The 18076-nt window shown below is 37.1% G+C and overlaps 1 protein-coding gene across 6 annotated transcripts in view; it reads right to left on the bottom strand.

Moving 5' to 3' along the window:
- Positions 1–18076, bottom strand: part of ARAP2 (ArfGAP with RhoGAP domain, ankyrin repeat and PH domain 2) — a 205172-nt gene that overhangs the window by 134166 nt on the left and 52930 nt on the right. For all 6 annotated transcript variants that reach the window (XM_035293912.3, XM_035293913.3, XM_078367402.1 and 3 more), the window contains 2 exons: positions 9423–9492; positions 3294–3414 (listed from right to left, as the gene is read on the bottom strand). In XM_035293912.3, coding sequence (XP_035149803.3) covers positions 3294–3414; positions 9423–9492 — 191 coding nt within the window. The remainder of the gene's footprint in view (positions 1–3293; positions 3415–9422; positions 9493–18076) is intronic.

Raw genomic sequence — 18076 nt, 5'->3', positions numbered from 1 at the left:
TTACTATGTAAATAGTAATAACTCGTTAGTAATTCATGTGTATTCCATAAAATATACATGAAATAACTCCATGTGTATTCCAAGTGTATAAAATTCACTTGCAACTAAGAGAAAAATAATATTTCATTAGGAAATTTAAGGAAATAGAAGCCTTAGAAAACTTGTGAGGAAAAGATGCCAAACTGTAATCCTGTCTTAGTAACATCAGTGGGTGATGCAGCAGTTTAGAAATAACAACACTGGTCAGGAAAGACAAAGAATAGCTATTGTGTAAATAATTCCATGCGTGTACTCAAATGACTCATCCAGTAATTCCATGGGAATACCATCCATTTTTACTGAAGCAATATGTCTATGGTTTCAAAAATAAACGACCTACAACTTATTTTAAAAACAAAACATTTATATTGAATTTAATGAAATTTTTATACTGTCCTAAGTTTATATCACAAAGATGAACTATATACCACAGAAGGATTTATCTGTCAATTGTGAACATGCAACTTTTAAACATGTGTGGGTTGGCACAGCCTGCTTAAATAAAATGTGTCTGTTTAACTTTTAATGTGGCAAGTAAATATGGCTAAACAGATTTTCATACAAGTTGGAAGCTTTATTTAGTATGTCTATCTTAAAATGCAGGCTATGTAGCAATGTGAAATTCACTTGGAAAGGCCAAGAGGAAGGTGACAAGCACCTCAAAGAAACAGGCAGTCACCTCTCAGGGTGGTGGAAACCAAAGCATAAGGAAAGACTGCCATGATAGTCAAGAGAAGCAATGCCATGTGCTTCAGACACATGGACACAGGGAGGGAAGCATCACACACTGGGGTCTGTTGGGGGGAATAGGGGAGGGACAGCAGGGATAGGGAGGTTGGGGAGGGATAACATAGGGAGAAATTCCATACATAGGTGATAGGGGGATGGAGGCAGCAAACCACATTGCCATGCATGTATGTATGCAACAATCCTGCATGTTCTGCACATGTACCCCAGAATATAAAGTGCAATAAAATATATATATATAAAGAAAAAAAGAGAAATACAGTAAGAGAAAAACTGTGATTTCAAATAGAAGTCTCATATGAAGTATCACAACTGTGGACAATTTTCTGAGTTTTAGGCAACAATTCACAAAAAGTGGCTCCTCACGTAGGTAATTCTAGGTAAAATGCTCAAGGGCAAGGGTTTGTAAACTTTTTCTTTGAAAACTCAGATAGTAAACAGTTTAGGTTTACTGGCCACAGTCTCTACCACAACTACTCAGTGATACCACTGAATGAGAAATGAATGAATGACAGTGGTTGTTGCCTAACAAGACTTTATTTACAAAAACAGGCACTGGGTCAGATTTAGGCTGCAGATCAGTTTGCGCACTCCTACTCTGGGACTATAGCTTTCCTTCAACATTATTTTTAAATACCAAGCAAGAAACTCTTTTTTAGTTACATCTAAACACTATGTATATAAACATGTTTTACAATATAACACCCACTGTAAGAAATGCCACTTTGATATTTATTATTTTATGTTTGGGGTCTGTTTTTTAATTGAGGGAGGATGTTTTTGATGACATCATAAACCACTAAGCTGATCTCAGTAATCCACAGTTTGAACAAAGCTGCACCAGTGTGAAGGCCTGCTGGAATGATTCCATTTGTTGATTACCCCAAGAAACAATGGAAACTTTTTAATAGTATACAATATTTATTGACTGATATTTATGTGCTATGCAAAGACATATGTGCCAGGAATCTAGCAGTTTAAAAAAGAGAAAATACTGACCCATAATAGTTAATAATTGTAGTTATTTCCACCTGGTAAAATGGTGGTCAACATTCTTATCTGTAAAAATAGGTTAGTAATTTTAATAATACCTACCTTATAAGACTGTTGTGAAATGAAGAATTAGCAAAGTGTCTGGCACATATCAGGTATGCAGTCAATTTTCCATACTATTATTAATCAAATAATTAAAGCACCAAGAAGTACTTCTAAAAATCAAGTTGAACTATGTATCTATTCCTAAATAAAAGCTGTCCACAAAATAAGTTAAAATACTAATCTTAGTGAGATACTAGTTCCTAAATTACTAAAACCAGTAAATTTACAGTAATGACATATTATGATAGTCAAATAAAATACTCAACAGGTAACTTTTAACTTCCCTGGCTCCTCCCCACCCTTATTCAAACAAAATTCAAAAAAGATTTCTCTGTACACATTTAAACTCAATCCAGAAAACATGAGACATCTTTGGATCAACTTTTGCTATCAAGTGTCCCATAGATGATGTAGGTGAAAAGAATTCAAGAAATATAAAAGACACTCCAAAATCTGCAATAGAATGATTATTGTACCTGTGTAGTCAGCTAAAGCTAGGATCCCCAAACCCCAGGCCATGGACTGGTACTATTACATGATCTATTAGAAACAGGGCCATTCAGAAGGAGGTAAGCAGCAGGAAAGCCAGCAAAGCTTCATCTGCCATTCCCCATCACTGGCATTACTGCCTGAGCTCCATCTCCTGAAGGATCACAGGTGGCATTAGATTCTCACAGGTGCACAAACTCTACTGTAGAATGTGCATTCGAGGAGTCTAGTTTGCATGCTTCTTCTTATGAAAGTCTAATGCCTGATCATCTACCACTGTTTCCCATCATCCCCAAATAGGGCCAACTAGTTGCAAGAAAATAAGCTCAGGAATCCCAGTGATTCTACATTATGGTGAGTTGTATAATTATTTCATTATACATTACAACGCAATAATAATAGAACTAAAGCACATATAAATGTAATGTGTTTCAATCATCCAAAAACCATCTCCTTACCACCAGTTCATGAAAAAATTCTCTTCCAGGAAACCAGTCCCTGATGCAAAAAAGGTTGGGAACCAGTGAGCTAAAGTCTGCCATAAATGTCCATAAAACCAACTTAATAGTTAGAAAAATATTTTTTCATATTAAATAACTAATTAGCATTATCAAAACAACGGTTAGCTCAAAGATTAGCTCCACGAAAGCAGAGAATTTTGTCCACTTCTTTTCACAACTGAATACCCAGAATTTACGAGTCCTTAGCACACAATAGCTTCTCCCTAAATATTTGTTGCATGAAAGAATAAACAAATAACTTGTTAACTTATTTATATTTTAACATTATGCAATTGAAAAATTAATTTTAAATATAAATTATTAAAAAGTAATATATTAAAGGTTTCTTGACATTCCTAGTCTAACTAGTTTATTAATATGATTAGTCTGTATTTCATAGGGATAAAGAAATAATCTTACCTTCTTTTTCTACTCTAAAAACAAAAGTTCTTTGTGTTGTGACAACTTCAAATTTGTTGTCTCCTTGAACTCGTACTGTTGATATAGCAGAAAGGGGAATTATTCCTTTCGAATACATCTCCTGTATTGGTTAAAAAAAAGAGAAAACACATGAAAATGAAATTCTCTTGATCTTATCAAAAAGGAATGGCACAGTATTTATAACACCTTCTCTTTTATAATTTCAATCCAATTTTTTTAAATGACATACAAATAGTATGTCCACTCACATGCTAATGTAATACCCTAGAAAAGAAACTATTAAATGTTCCCTTCTTTGGAGTAAGATGTCGTTTCAACTTTCTCTTCATCTGGAATTAAAAGGGAAAGAATCAAATACAAACAGTCCTACTAGACTAGCAATACAGAGTTCCAAAAACCAGCAGCATATTCCTTAAAACAATCTGCTCTAAATGATTTTATGGTGTTTGCAGGCATCTGCTGGCCACAACAGGTACTGTAACTGAACCATTTTAAAACAAGTCTTACATATTCGCAACAAAAATGTACCACAAAAAAATGTTGGGTTTTCTAAATTAACCGTGTTACTCAATACACTGATGATGAACATCCCAACCTCACATTGTCATTTTAACTTCTACTCTCCAACAAATAAAGAATAAAAAATATCTGTCTGTTTCCAAACAACATATAAATATTACAATTTTCTTTAAAGAAAGGTCATTCTTAGGACTTTGATAACTTTTTATCCATCTTCATCTTCCTGGACCCTCTCAATTTATGTCATGATAACTACTGCACGATTTCAACTCTTTACTAAAGGTGTAGTATTTTCTGGGCCTCGTATTGGAAAGAAAATTCCGAGTGCTTATACTTTCAAGCAGCCTCAAAATGAAAAACTAAATGCAATGAGAGACAAGTTTAAAACTGAATAAAAGCTAATGCAATGAGAGACAAGTTTAAAACTGAATAAAAACTAAGGATACAGGAGTACGAAGATGGAAAACCTCAATTCTGCTTAGAGGCCATGAGGGATATTTTTACAAACATGGTGGTATTTGAACCTGACTTTAAGTGCCTTAATTTTAACCAGATAGACAAGTGTGTGTGGGGGCGACGGGGGGGGGGTGGGCATTCTGGTGACAAAGACTGAATGATGGAGGAGTAAAACAGAAAACAAAGAGGACAACAATATAAAGTCAAAAGACAGGAGGCTGATAACACATACCAAGGCCACGTTACAGAAGGTCTGAAATATCAGAAGAATTTGGATACATCCTTAAGGGATTTCTTATTCTCTTCCCTTCTACAGCATTATCCTGGGAACCCAAACTTTTGAGCAGGTCCCAGACACATGAAATAACTGATTAGGAAAAAGAGCACTAAACCATTCCATACGGGAAGCAAGTACTGAGTTTGTATTTCTCCTAGCCGTAAACCTCTGCCTTCACAATTGGTAAGGGACAGTCATCAGTGGCGTCATGGCATTCTCCCAGGAGGATATCCTCTTCTGCTATTTAAGGAGATACACGATATCATCATGACATTATCTCTGAGTATGTTTTTAAGTTTCTTCTTCCTCACTAGCTCTGTTCCAATCTCCAATCCATGACTTTATGTATCCATAGAAATCCTATCAATTCTTCAATGTAATCTTAAATATCAATGCATTGAAGGCTCTCCTACATCCTCTCATGCAGCCAAAACTGAGCTGTGATTCAGGAAGATGAATGGGCAACTTTATACAGGAAAGAAGAGAAGGATGTCAAGGAATAAGCACTTAGTAAATAACTTACGTCTTCTCCTTTTTACTTTATCTTCTCTCCCTATAAAAATCCCTTTCCACCACTTAATTTCTAAAATTAACACATAACTGTTCATATTTATGGAATACATAGTGATGTTGTGTTACATATAAAGTATAATAATCAGATAGGTAATGAGCATATCCATCATCTCAAATATTTATCATTTCTCTGTGTTGGGAACATTCAATATCCTCCTTCTGGCTATTTGAAACTATATGAAATTAGTGTTAACTATAGTCATCCTACAGTGCTATAGAACACTAGGACTTATTCTTCCCCTCTAGCTGTAAGTTCGTGCCCTTTAACAAATCTTTCCCTATGCCATCCCTTCTCCCTACCCCTCACAGCCTCTAGTATCTTCTGTACTACTTTTTACTTTGGTGAGATGCACTTTGAGAAAAGCTTCCTAATGAGAGAGGATATGTGCTGCTTAACTTTCTGTTCCTAGCTTATTCCACTTAATATAATGTCCTCCAGTTCCACCAACTTTATGCAGAGTAACCTGAAATTTCTCTTTTCCTTCCTTATCTGTCCATTTCACTCAATTTCACTGCCATACTTCAAATCATCAATAGTCTATGCAACTGTCTCTTAAGCACCGCAAACTTTAAAACTGAATTTATTTTCCTCTGAAGACTTACTCTCCCTGTATGCCTGTTCATTAAAATATCAACTCTTCTAGTTCACCTGAACCTGAAATAGGATGAAATCATCTTTGACCTTTGCTGATTCCTTTGTACCCACATAACTTGCCTTCTACCCACATCTAGAATCAACTTCCTTCCCACCGCTTACCAACTCTGAATTACAGTCACGTGGGTTTTCTTGAGGTTTCCTGAATATATCACATTTCTACCCAAACCAGTGCCTTTGAATACACGGTTTGCTCTGCAAGGAATTGTCTTCACATCCATCTGCACAAACCTACTGCCTCCTCATGCTTCACATTTAAGCACAAATATTTCCTCCTTAAAAAAGACTTTCTGACCAGCACCTTCTCTCAGGCCCTTCATCCTCACAGATAACCCTAATATAAGCTAACAACAGCCTGAATTTTTCCTTTATAGCAATTCTTCATTGCAATTTCAATGGTGACTTTATATTTACCTGTGTGATCATTTGAGTAATATGGTCTCTCCAAACAGGCCTTTGTTCCTTACCACCTTTCACATAGTTAACACTATAGAAATATTTTCTGAATAAATGAATCCTATGTCTAATCAATCACAATTATAACAAACTCTGATGGCTCGTTTTTAATATTTCTTGAGATTTATTTCTTATCACTTCCACTGAGCCTCCACTGAGCCTATACATTAGTCTACATGCTAATAAATTAACACCTGGCTTAGTGCAACAGTCTCCTGATTTGCCTCCCTACTTCCAGTTTGTTTTCCTTCTGAATTTTTCTGCATATTATTTTTCAAATGTCATACAGTTGGAGAAAATAAAGAAAAGGTGCATGGAGGTGAATAACAAGATGGGTCTTGATGTTTGCACAGAATTTTGATAGATGGCAATGGCTAGGGAGGTTCAGAAGGAAGAACAAAAACACAAGGGGAACATGTAGGAAAAGACATGCCCAAGTTTCCCATAGTGTATAGTCAGTCATAGTTTATAAAGATCATTATGAAGAAATACATGACATGACTGGCTTAACAAAGGAAACCCCATAAATGCAAGTAGGTTAAAATGGCAAGACAAGGCCAAAACTAGACCAATAAGTGCTCTAGAAATTAGACAAAGATAATATGTTTCCATTGTCAGGCAACCTAAGGAGGTGGGAAAGGGCACAGCATCTTTAAGGACAGTGTAAAGGCCCCTCTCCTCTAAGTCTGCAATGGCTAAGACCAGACAGCAGGAAATTTAGAATGCCTAAAAACATTTAGTTTCTCCCCTAGGTGATCTGGGTGATCTGTTCCCAAATTTTTGTTTGTATAAGAATTAAAGGAGCTTGTAACAATATCCCTCTAGTGAGACAATTAACTATTTGTTGAGTAAAATGTTACCATTATCTCATTTTGTCAGTAGAAATAAGTCAAGTAGCACTGTACTGAAAGAAAAAGGGATTAATAAAAGATTATCTTTCCAACAGTTCCTTTAAAGAGAAAACGATTCCTTAAAAAAATAATCTATACATCTATAACAATAATATACATTTAACAAGTAAATATTTCTGGTAGAATAATAGAAAAAAAAATCCCCAGAGGTGATCGAAATATACTTAACAAGCAAAAGACTATGTCACTATAACCTCAGAAAGTTGTAGTTTATCTAACGGCTCATTTATCATCTATTTTGAGATCCCAAGAAAAACCTTGTAATTTTTAACACTGTAGAGCTGATCAACAGTATAAGATACAGACAAAACAGGAAAAAAAATACTCAAATGACAATATGCTCAAAAATGCCTCTGTTTTTCAGAGTATAAAACTTTCCTTAAGGAAAGAAATTTTAAAGCATCTCCTGAGTCTGTAACACACAGATATCTAGGTCAAGTTTGTCAGTTATCTACCACTTTGAGACAATGAAACAATCACAGGGCAATTCTGCCCACAACTGAGTGAAAGTGGGAGTGAGTAAGATTTCTTAGCAGGGGATAAAATATCAGGGCTGTTTGGATCATGCCATTTGTTGTGATACAATGAAGAAGTCCTTACAGAGACATGATTGGGAGGCCTTGAGGAAAGTGGAAGAAACCTAGGGAATATGCATCTCTGCACACTGTCTCCCAAATGCCCAACCACATGCTCCTCAAGTGCACATTTAAACGTTAAAAGGCCCAACTGCATAGCTGTTAACACTGGGTCACCCAGTCAAGATAGTAGCTATGGCCGCACCTATGCATCCCTTTAGCTAGAAGAGTCACAACAGAAACTATGCCTCCTTTTAGGAAACACCCACTCCAGTTTTTCTATTTTTGCCAAAATGAAACTAACAATCTAGACAATAAAGGGATGAAATGTCACAGGAAATAACAATTAAAAAAATTTTAATATTAAGCTAAATGTTTTTCAATATCTCATTTTTATATGAACTTTGAAATTTCAATTTCAAACCAAGCTGCATCATTTTCATTGCATCAATAACTAATAACATGAGAGGTCCTCATCTCTTCACTGAAGCTGAGATAAGTTTTAAAAGAACAAACAGACAGAAAGAGAGATAAACAGTCCACTTTGACACAGTTAGTAGAAATTATCTCAAATGAAAATAATGGTAGCAACTGAGTCTTACAGCATAGAAGCCTGTCTCACTCCTGAGTAGATTTCCTCCTCATTTCTATCAAACCAGGAAAGGTTACAGGTGCTGAAGAAAACGAGCAGTGAGATTCCATCAGATATACAGACTACTTTGTACTCACCCTAGGCATCGAATTGTCTTAACATTCAAATGTACAAGCAAGCTAGAAAAAAAAAAAAACTAAAACAGAAAACAGCTTTTAAGGCCAGTCGTGGTGGCTCACACCTGTAATCCCAACACTTTGGGAGGCCAAGGCAGCAGATCACCTGAGATCAGAAGTTCGAGACCAGCCTGGCCAACACGGTGAAACCCTGTCTCTAGTAAAATTACAAAATTAGACAGGCATGGTGATATGCGCCTGTAATCCCAGCTACTCAGGAGGCTAAGGCAGAAGAATCGCTGGAACCCAGGAGGCAGAAGCTGCAGTGAGCCAGGATCGTGCCATGGTCTGTGCAACAGAGCAAGACTCCATCTCAAAAAAAACAAACAAACTGCTTTTCAAAAATATTCATCCAACCATCTTGCAAACCTCAAAGAGGTGTATTTATTCCCATTTGATATTCTACGTGGGTTACTGCAAAGTGAAACCAAACAGTTAACACCTCTCTAAAGCTTCCATCATTCTCAGCAATAGAGCATACAGTGTGTGTTATGTTGCAGTAAGTGTTACTATCTGTCTAAAAGCATATATTCTTCCATCCTGCAGCATTAAAGAAGCAATATATAAGAAGCCTAATAGAGATCTAATAGAGATAGCTATTAGAGCCACAGGTATTGCCAATATTAGGGGGTAGAAATCTCTAAATAATGAAAAAATAATGTTAGATTATGAGCTACAAATAAGAGCATGTGGTTAAATCTTACAATTAGTGTGTTAACAGAAAGTACATACTTAAGACAAAAATCATCTGTATTTAATTAACTAAGCATATGGTAACATATTTATTCATCCCAACTTCAAATTCTTTTCATGTTGAGAATCTACCTCCTATTCTTAAAAACCAAACCACTTGCTCAGTTTACTGAAATACACTGAGTATACATAAAGTAATTTTTGAAAACCATAAAATGTATTTACCTTCTCATTATTGTAGTAAGAAATGCTAAGGCCATCAAATTTCACCCATCTCTTCTGAAACATTCGTTTTCTGCAAAACATGTGAAATTGTTATTTTACATTCAAGTACCATAAACTTTGACTGTTAAATCCATTTGTAATATAACCATGTAAATATATTCTCATTTATTGTTAAATAGTGTAGAAAACAATACGCTATGATAATACAGAGTTTTGGCTATGGCACATAGAAAAAAAACAGCATAATAGTACTTCCTAATCAGTTGACCTAGGAAATTTTTTAAATGACATTATTAACAGTGTTGACACACACATTTGTAAGGCTTAGTCCAAAACAAAATGTGGTCAGAAACACTATCACTCAAACCATTTCTAATAATAAAGACAATCTTTTAATGAAGATAACATAAGCTTCCAACCTTCATTAAGCTTATATATCTATTTTATTTTCCCTTAATTTTTGTTTTAGGGTACAAATATCTTACTAAAATAATAAGGCTTAGTCAATTGGATTTACATGGAAAAAATATTTAATTTTGACTAAATAAGCTGAAAAAGACCTGAACAAATACACAGAATCATTTATAAGCATTCAAAACTCAGTGAAACATTAATATATATTTTTAAATGATCACATATGAAAGGCAAACATAGTTTAAAATGGCTACTGACATGAAAAACAAAAGCAAAACAATATAACATGTTTCTACTTAGGCTTAAAAGAAAAAAGAAACTATTTTTCTGACTATATAAGGAAGAAGGGAAGGACTGCTTTTACTGAGGCTTGCTTTCTGTTTTTCTTTTGTATTCTCCTTCCCTGGAGTCAAACAATCGTAGGTACAAAAACTTCTTATTTTTAAAAAATATTATTTCTGAACAAACATCAACTCTATCTACTTTGCCCTTTTGCAATTTTCTAAAATGTTTAAAACAAGTAGTTGGCATAACTTTCCTTGGCTCTCAGAAGACTTAATAGAAAAAGAACTTCAGGAAGTGTGGAGAGCTTGTCTCTGGGCTGGTTCCCCAGTCACACATCTATTATGCAAGTGAAACACAGCAAGCCTCCCAAATTAATCCTTAGCAAATACGTTCTGCGTAAGATAAAATTATACCAAATCTGATCAAATCTAAAAAAATTTGGAGATTCTTCAGTGCAGACAACATTTACACATATAAGCACTGAATTATGAAGTAATAAGAACAGATAAAAAGATCTTAAAAGCATATAACCACTTCATATTTAACTGATTATAGAAAAAAAATTTCTTAAATTTTGTCCAGGTGTAGTGGCTCATGCTTATAATCCCAACACTTTGAGAAGCTGAGGTGAGTGGATCACTGGGCAACATGGCAAAACCCTGTCTCTATAAAAAATACCAAAAAAAAAAAAAAAATAGCCAGGCATAGTGGTGCATACCTGTAGTCCAAGCAATTGGGAGGCTGAGGTGAAAGGATCAGTAGAGCTCAGGAGGTTGAGGTTGCAGTGAGTTATGAGTAAGTTATGACTGCACCACTGTACTCCAGCCTGGGCTACCCCATCTCAAAAAAATTGCTTTAAAAGCATATTACCACAACTGACCACCCAGCCCTCTTTCCATCTTATTTCTCATCTTTCAGCTTCTTTTAAACTTTTCTTGGCCTGTCTGCCATGGGTTTTCCTCACTTTGCCATATCCAACAGTGTTAGAGCCATTTGGATTTTACTTTTCCTGGCAACACAGGGTTCCTTAAATTTTCAGCATTAAAAGTTAAAAGGTAAACAAATACTAAACAAACACAGAGTAAGTATACACTGAATAAATTAGTCATTGTTCACTTATTTCATGTTTATCTTTTCCACACTTAAAGGCAAAGAAACACATACCTTCCCACACAATCCAAACAGTAATTTGGTAAATCAAGATTTTGTACTGGGGCACAACCCACTTCACACTGTGAATGATGAGCTAAAGCTCAATAGTGCATATATTCTTCCATTTTAAGATAAAAAAATTAACATCTGTGAGGGACAGAGGCCTTAGGGCCTTCCATTACCCCTCTATTCCCTTTGCTGACTCCTTATCTTTCAGTTACACCTACACTTTGTAGTATCAGAGATACTACAAAGAAATCCCTTCCCTGATCCAAAGCAGATAATAAAGTTACTCTCTCTCACAGAACCCTCTACTTCTTCTCATAGTGCTTAACACAACCTCTAATTTATATATTTATTTGCTTAATGTTTGTCTCCCACACCAGCTCTTACACTTTACAAAGACAACATTTAAGAATATTTCCTTCTCTATAATCAGCAAGTAACACAGGGAGGAATACGGCACGGAAAACTAATTTGCTGAAGGAATGAGGGACGTGATTAAAAGTACAATCCTTTTGGCACCATGGGTGGGATGACAAATAAAAACTCAAATGATCAGCACTCATATAATCACCATCTTTTAAAAGAAACATGCAAGAAAGCTTTAGAACACTCAGAATTAAATTCAAACTTTGAAAACCTGCAAAACATCAAGTGTGGAAAAAAACGGGTACAACTTATTTTAACATGCCTTACTTAAGATTAACTGCAGCCACTCCAACCCATAAAACTTCCTTAGAATTCTATCACCATCTTGATAGACAGTTTGTGACCTGAGGCAACAGCCAGGAACTTAATATTTGTGTCCACAGAAAAAGGAGGAGGGGAAGAAGGAGGGGAGATCGCTTAGCATTTGTTAGGCTTCAGGATCCGTCAAAGATTTACCATCTGACTAGCTACACCTCCCTACACCTCCCCTCTCAGGCACTCATAATGCAAAGGACACAACTCTACCCCTGGATCTCTGAGGAAAACCAACAAAAATCTCAGCCTCTGAGAGAATAAGCTCCTAAGACATTCTCCCAATTATTTTAATTTTTCTCAACTGCCAGGGGACTATTTGATGTGTTCATCTATTTTTAACTCAATATTTTTAAAGATTATTAAATCCCTTTAACATTCTATGAAGGGACAGGTAAATAAGACAAATCCCGGCCCACAGTGAAATAAAGTGAGAAGCCACAGGGTGTAGCCAATGAAAGAACCACCGTCCCGCAGGTGGAGAAAGCTATTCAGCACTCTTATCACTGAAAGTTGGCTTTTGCAGTCATCCATTCATCCAGCAGCTGTCAAAATCGGTGGGTACCTACTCTGTGGACACCAGTCTCTGGCCACACTGCCTCTTTTCTCTAGACTCTTTCTTGCCTCATGGCCTTCCCATACACCATCATTTCTGCTTGGAATGCTACCTGCCTAATCCTGACATGGCTGGCTCCTTCTTATTTTTGAGATTTCAGCTTTAATGTCATTCCCACCAAGAGACCATTCCTGACTATACATAGATCGTTCAGGTCTCTTTGTTCTCTTGCTCCATTTCTTGAATGACACTAAGCAGAATGTGTAATCATATATTTGTTTTGCTTCATATACCACCCATACTAGATTTCTTTTTCCTGAGCCTTTCTTTCCTTATCATTTTGTAAAATATGCATTTTATTGATACATATTAATTGTACATATTTATGGGGTAAATGTGATATTTTGATATATGAATACAAGGTGTAATGATAAATCAGGGTAAATACGATATCCATCACATCAAACAGATTTTGAGATCCTTGAGCACAGAATCTATTTCTGTTTTGTTCATCAATACAAAACCAGTGACTATCATAGTTCCTCACATGTAAAACATACCTAATATTTAGTGAAGAAAAAAAGGGATATATTTTTCACAGAAAGATGTTTACTTGAATTTGCACTGTATAAATATATAAACACTACTGAAAACTTCATCCTTAATTTTACTTTTCAAGTATTAAAAGTCAGATTTTTATGTGACAAAATAAACATTTTGTAAAACTACTATTGCAGGATCCTTGGGGTGTTGCTTTTGTGGCCAGAAGCCTCTGTGGCTGGTGGCACCTTTGCCTGAGTTTTGGGGGATCCACTGGGCTTGTTCTGCCCACTCAGTCTGGGAGGCTGTGCTCAGCTCACACTACTGACCCAGATCCTATGACTGCTGACAGCAAGCAAGGTGTGGAGCAGTGAGGATTTGTGTGAGCAAGCGAGCCTGGGGTCCGGCCACTGAACACAGTGAGGCATGCCAGCTGCTGCAGCGGGGGAGGCAGCACCAGGTGTTGGTACGGGCACCGGCTCTCTGTGAGGCTGCATCTGCACCAGGTACACCACAAGCAGCTTCCAAAGCTGCCACCAGGAAACATGGTGGCACCTGGAAGCTTGAGACTCCAAGAACCTCAGAGGTCTGAAGAGGGGGTCACAGCCCCGCCTTAGGGAGCTGCTAGGTCTCGGCGCCCCAAAGAGCCACAGATCTTTTCTCATTCTTTTCAACACGGCAAGAAAGGGAGGTGTTTCAGCCTTGTTTCAGCTCTTTCAGCCCTGGCATCTGACAGGTTCCAACTTCTTGTTCTGTGTCCAGGAAGAATGACGTACACAGACAAGTGGAGAATAAGCAAGGTGAAGAGGAGCTTTATTGAGTGATAGAATCACTCAGAGGAGGTCCTGGGGTGGGTAGCTCCTCTCTGCAGGCAGCTCATCTGACGTCTGCAGCTATAGCAGAGAGTAGGCCCTGGAGTCGATAGGTCCTCTCTGCAGCTGGTCATCCTAATGTCTGCTTAGCTCTGGCTGATCCCAGGGCTTTTGTGAGCCTCAGGAGAGGAAGTATTCACCAACTGGTCCATGGGTGGCCATGGGCAGGCCCAGAAAGGGCACCACAAGTTACCACTGCAGTCGGCAGGACTGGCAGCCCAGCCCCCACCCTTCAGGCCTTCCCTGTCCTTAAGGTGGGGCCTCATGAAGGACCTATCCCCTTTGGTCCATGGCCCATGGCCCCGCCTCACCTCCTGCTGCTGTTCATGGCACCTCAGCCGTTCATGCAAAGAGGTGTCTGCAGGCCAGTGCTGAGTTGCCTTCAGTACTCCCTTGGCTTTCCTCCCTCCCATGCTCATCAGGACCCAAAGTCCAGATGGGGGCCAAGGCAGCTGGGAGCTGGCACATCAGCACTGTCCCAAGTGTTCACAGATCCAGATGAGCTGTGATAGCACCTGGACTCAGCCCCAACCTTGCTTTGAGATTGGAGTGGATGCCAGGAGCAGGGAAGAAGTCAGCAACAGGAGCAGGCACTTCTGAACTTGCAGGGGTAGAGGGGGCCTTCTGGTCCCCAAAGAGTGCAGAGATGCCTGACTCTGCAGCCCTGGCTTGGGCAGAGGCTGCTACACCTGGGAACTCAGGGCTCCTGCCTGCTCCCAGCCCTACCAAGAGCACAGGGACCTGCAGCCACAACTTGGGTAGCTGTAGCTACACCCAAGAGAGTAGGACTCCTGTCTGCTCCATGGAGTGGGAGGCCTGGGTCCCACAGCCACAACTTGGCAGCTGCAGCAGCACTCAAGGAGCTCCACCCTACCAACTTGAAGGGATGGGGCTCCCATTTGTCCTTGACTCATGCCATCTCTGTGGAGTATGTAGCCCTGGCTGCACCTCTCCACTGCAGCCAGTGGGACAGCAGCTGCAGCTCCAGATGGGTCGCTGCTGCCATCACTACCTTGCTATTAAAAAAAAAAATAAGAGCCTATAGAAAGCTTGAAAGGTTCACCATTAATTCCATGTAATTTTCAAAATACATTTTAGAATTACTGTTTTTTGAAACAAAGTCTCACACTGTTGCCCAAGGTGGAGGGCAGTGGCACAATCTTGGCTCACTGCAACCTCTGCCTACTGGGTTCAAGTGAGTCTTCTGCCTCAGCCTCCCAAGTACCTGGAACTACAGGTGCCTGCCACCATGAGCAGCCAGTTTTTGTATTTTTAGTAGGGATGTGGTTTCACCATATTGTCCAGGCCACTCTCGAACTCCTGACCTTGTAATCCACCCACCTCAGCCTCCCAAAGTGCTGGGATTATAGGCATGAGCCACCACATTCAGCCAAATTAAAACTTTTTAAACCAACATCTAACCATTATCCCTACTTCCCAGTCCCTATTAATCACCATTCTACTCTGTTTCTATGTTTATTTATTTATTTTTTAGATTCCACATATACCTACGTCCCACATAAAGTGTACAAACTTTCAGTTAAAAGAAGAATAAATTCTGGAAATCTAATATGTAGCATGGTGAATACAGCTAATAATAATGTATTGTACACTTGAAATTTGCTGAAAGAATACATCTTAAGTGTTCTCACCACACACACACACACACACACACACACACACACACACAAAACTCTGTTAGGTGACAGTTATGTTATTAGTTCATTTGTGTTAATCATTTCACAACATATAGGGATATCAAATCATCACATTGTACACCTTAATATATATGACCACAGTCAATCAAATCTGAATAAAGCTGGAAACAAAAAGAAAAATTTATTAAAATGTACGCATTTGATACTTTCCTATTTAAAAAATGTAAAATAACTCATTTTAAAAACTTATTCATATAAACATTGAATAATCTATTTTCCTCATTAAAAGTATCAACATCAATTAGCTGTTTTTCATATACAAACTTCAATACTGATTTCTAATAATTAGTTATTTAAAGATGAAACCTTACAATTAGATCTTTTCTCAGTGCTATTCCCTTTTCTAGCAAATACAAACTTAGATTAATACATATTAGTAAACCCTACAAATTAAATTTTAGCTTGAGAAATCCTGTGCTTCTGCCAATGTAAAGTCAGATTAATAAATATCAATGATAAGGATTATCTTTTCTGTCCAAGAGTTCAATGCTTCTCTTACATGTTTTTATATACTCACTATCCAGCAAGCAATTCCACTGTAATTACATACACTTTATGTAAACAAGATAAAAAGTTGCTAAAGCACTTTCAAAGTTTTCTCTGAAGTTATATCTTTAAATATCACTAGCTTGATTTGCTTCATAAATTTTAAAAAACCAAAAAAGAAAATGTATACAAGACAACACCATCTTAGCCTGTGTTCTGACTACCACACAACATAAATTAAATCTGAAATAATAATGCATTATTGCACAGAAAATAGATTTAAAGTTGCAGTCAACAGAGAAGTTATTTGGTACTACATTTGGCAATAAAAACAGCAAACATATAGTCATTTGTTCCAGGCACTGTAACTCATTTAATCCTCCAGGCAACCACGTGTAACATTATTATACCCATTTTAGAGATGAAGGCACAGGGTCAGTGGTTAGTTAAGTAATTTGTCCAACTCATACAACTAATAAAAAATACTATCTGGGAGTGTCTTCTTAAAGAGTGCTCTTAACCACTACACAAAACAGTCATTAGTACATTTTATTAGCAAAGTACCCAGGACATCCCTTAAGGAAGCAGTAACATTTCACCTCTGTATTTTATATGTAAGTTCAATCTTGCAAAATGCTTCAGAATTCCTTCAGGATAAAAGGCAAAGCAGACATGAAACACATTAGCTGGAGTTTTATCTTATTTCGTTTTTAGGGTTCTGAAGGGAAACATTTCCTTAAGAAGCTTTTTTCGAATAATTTATAAGGCTTGTGCAGCATTATTGAACAGATTTCTATAAACTCTTCCCTTGGGCTCTGGTAAGGCAGGTGGTGTAAAGTTTCAACTGCTTTCAGAAAAACAGCTTCACCATCTGGTGTCAGTTTTTGTTGTCTCAAAATGTGTTTCTTAAAAATTATTTTTTAACAACACTGTATGCACACACAATTAAGTCTCTATTTATGAAGTACTCACACAGAGGCACTCCTGTTTAATTTCATTCCTAAGTGCCAGCAGAGTTTTTTTCAACATTACATCTTTAAACTCAAAAAATAAATCCTGATATCTAACAAGCATGCTAACTAACCAATGATACCAATCTAAGGTGTGAGAGGCTACCAAACTGTCACCTTTAAAAATCACACAATTGGAAAGAACATCAAAGGCATTAAGTCAAATTTATGGCTTTTGTTAATCCTGACATTTAAGGTAATGAAAAACATACTTCTCAAGTATTCTCAACAATTGCAAAGGAAAATATATTACCACCATGCTGTTCCAGATTCATCTGCCTTGCTTACACAGCACTAAAGTATCACAGCATAATTTATGTTACTCCCTCTTCTAACCCTAATGAGACCCAATATTTTCGAGTACTGCAATCTCCAAAAGTATATATTTTTCTTTATCTAATTGCTCATTTTTATTCAGCTATTTATTTATCCAATAGCTCTTTTAAGCAGGAGACTTTTAAATGATGCAGAAACAAAGTATTTTAGAGAGAGAGATGCAAAGAATTACTAAAATATCTCTACAAAATGCCAGCACTTCTCTATTCTAAAGAGCATTTTCTCACTTTTAAGCAAACCGAACTAACAATTTCCAAGATTATATGAACCAAATGAGCTGGGGCCAAAAGACAAAAATAAAAAAAATAAAAAAAGTATCTTCAATCTCAGCTTCCACCTCTGCTACACTCTGTTATATCTACATCTTAAAATGAGAAGAAAAAAAACAGGTATTCGACATAAAATTCCAGGGGCTAAAAAGACTCTTGGAAGTCAATGATAAAGCCTGAATTTCAGTGTACAACTACCAATTTTAAAAATATCTACAAAGAACTTAGTGCTTTCATGAAGTGATGTATAAAAAGCTATGTTAAAAGACTCA

The sequence above is a fragment of the Callithrix jacchus genome, chromosome 3 (assembly GCF_049354715.1).
Source record: "Callithrix jacchus isolate 240 chromosome 3, calJac240_pri, whole genome shotgun sequence".
In the NCBI taxonomy this organism is placed as follows: domain Eukaryota; kingdom Metazoa; phylum Chordata; class Mammalia; order Primates; family Cebidae; genus Callithrix; species Callithrix jacchus.
The sequence above is the reverse complement of the archived record's forward strand: the minus strand, read 5'-3'. Positions and strand labels throughout refer to the sequence as shown.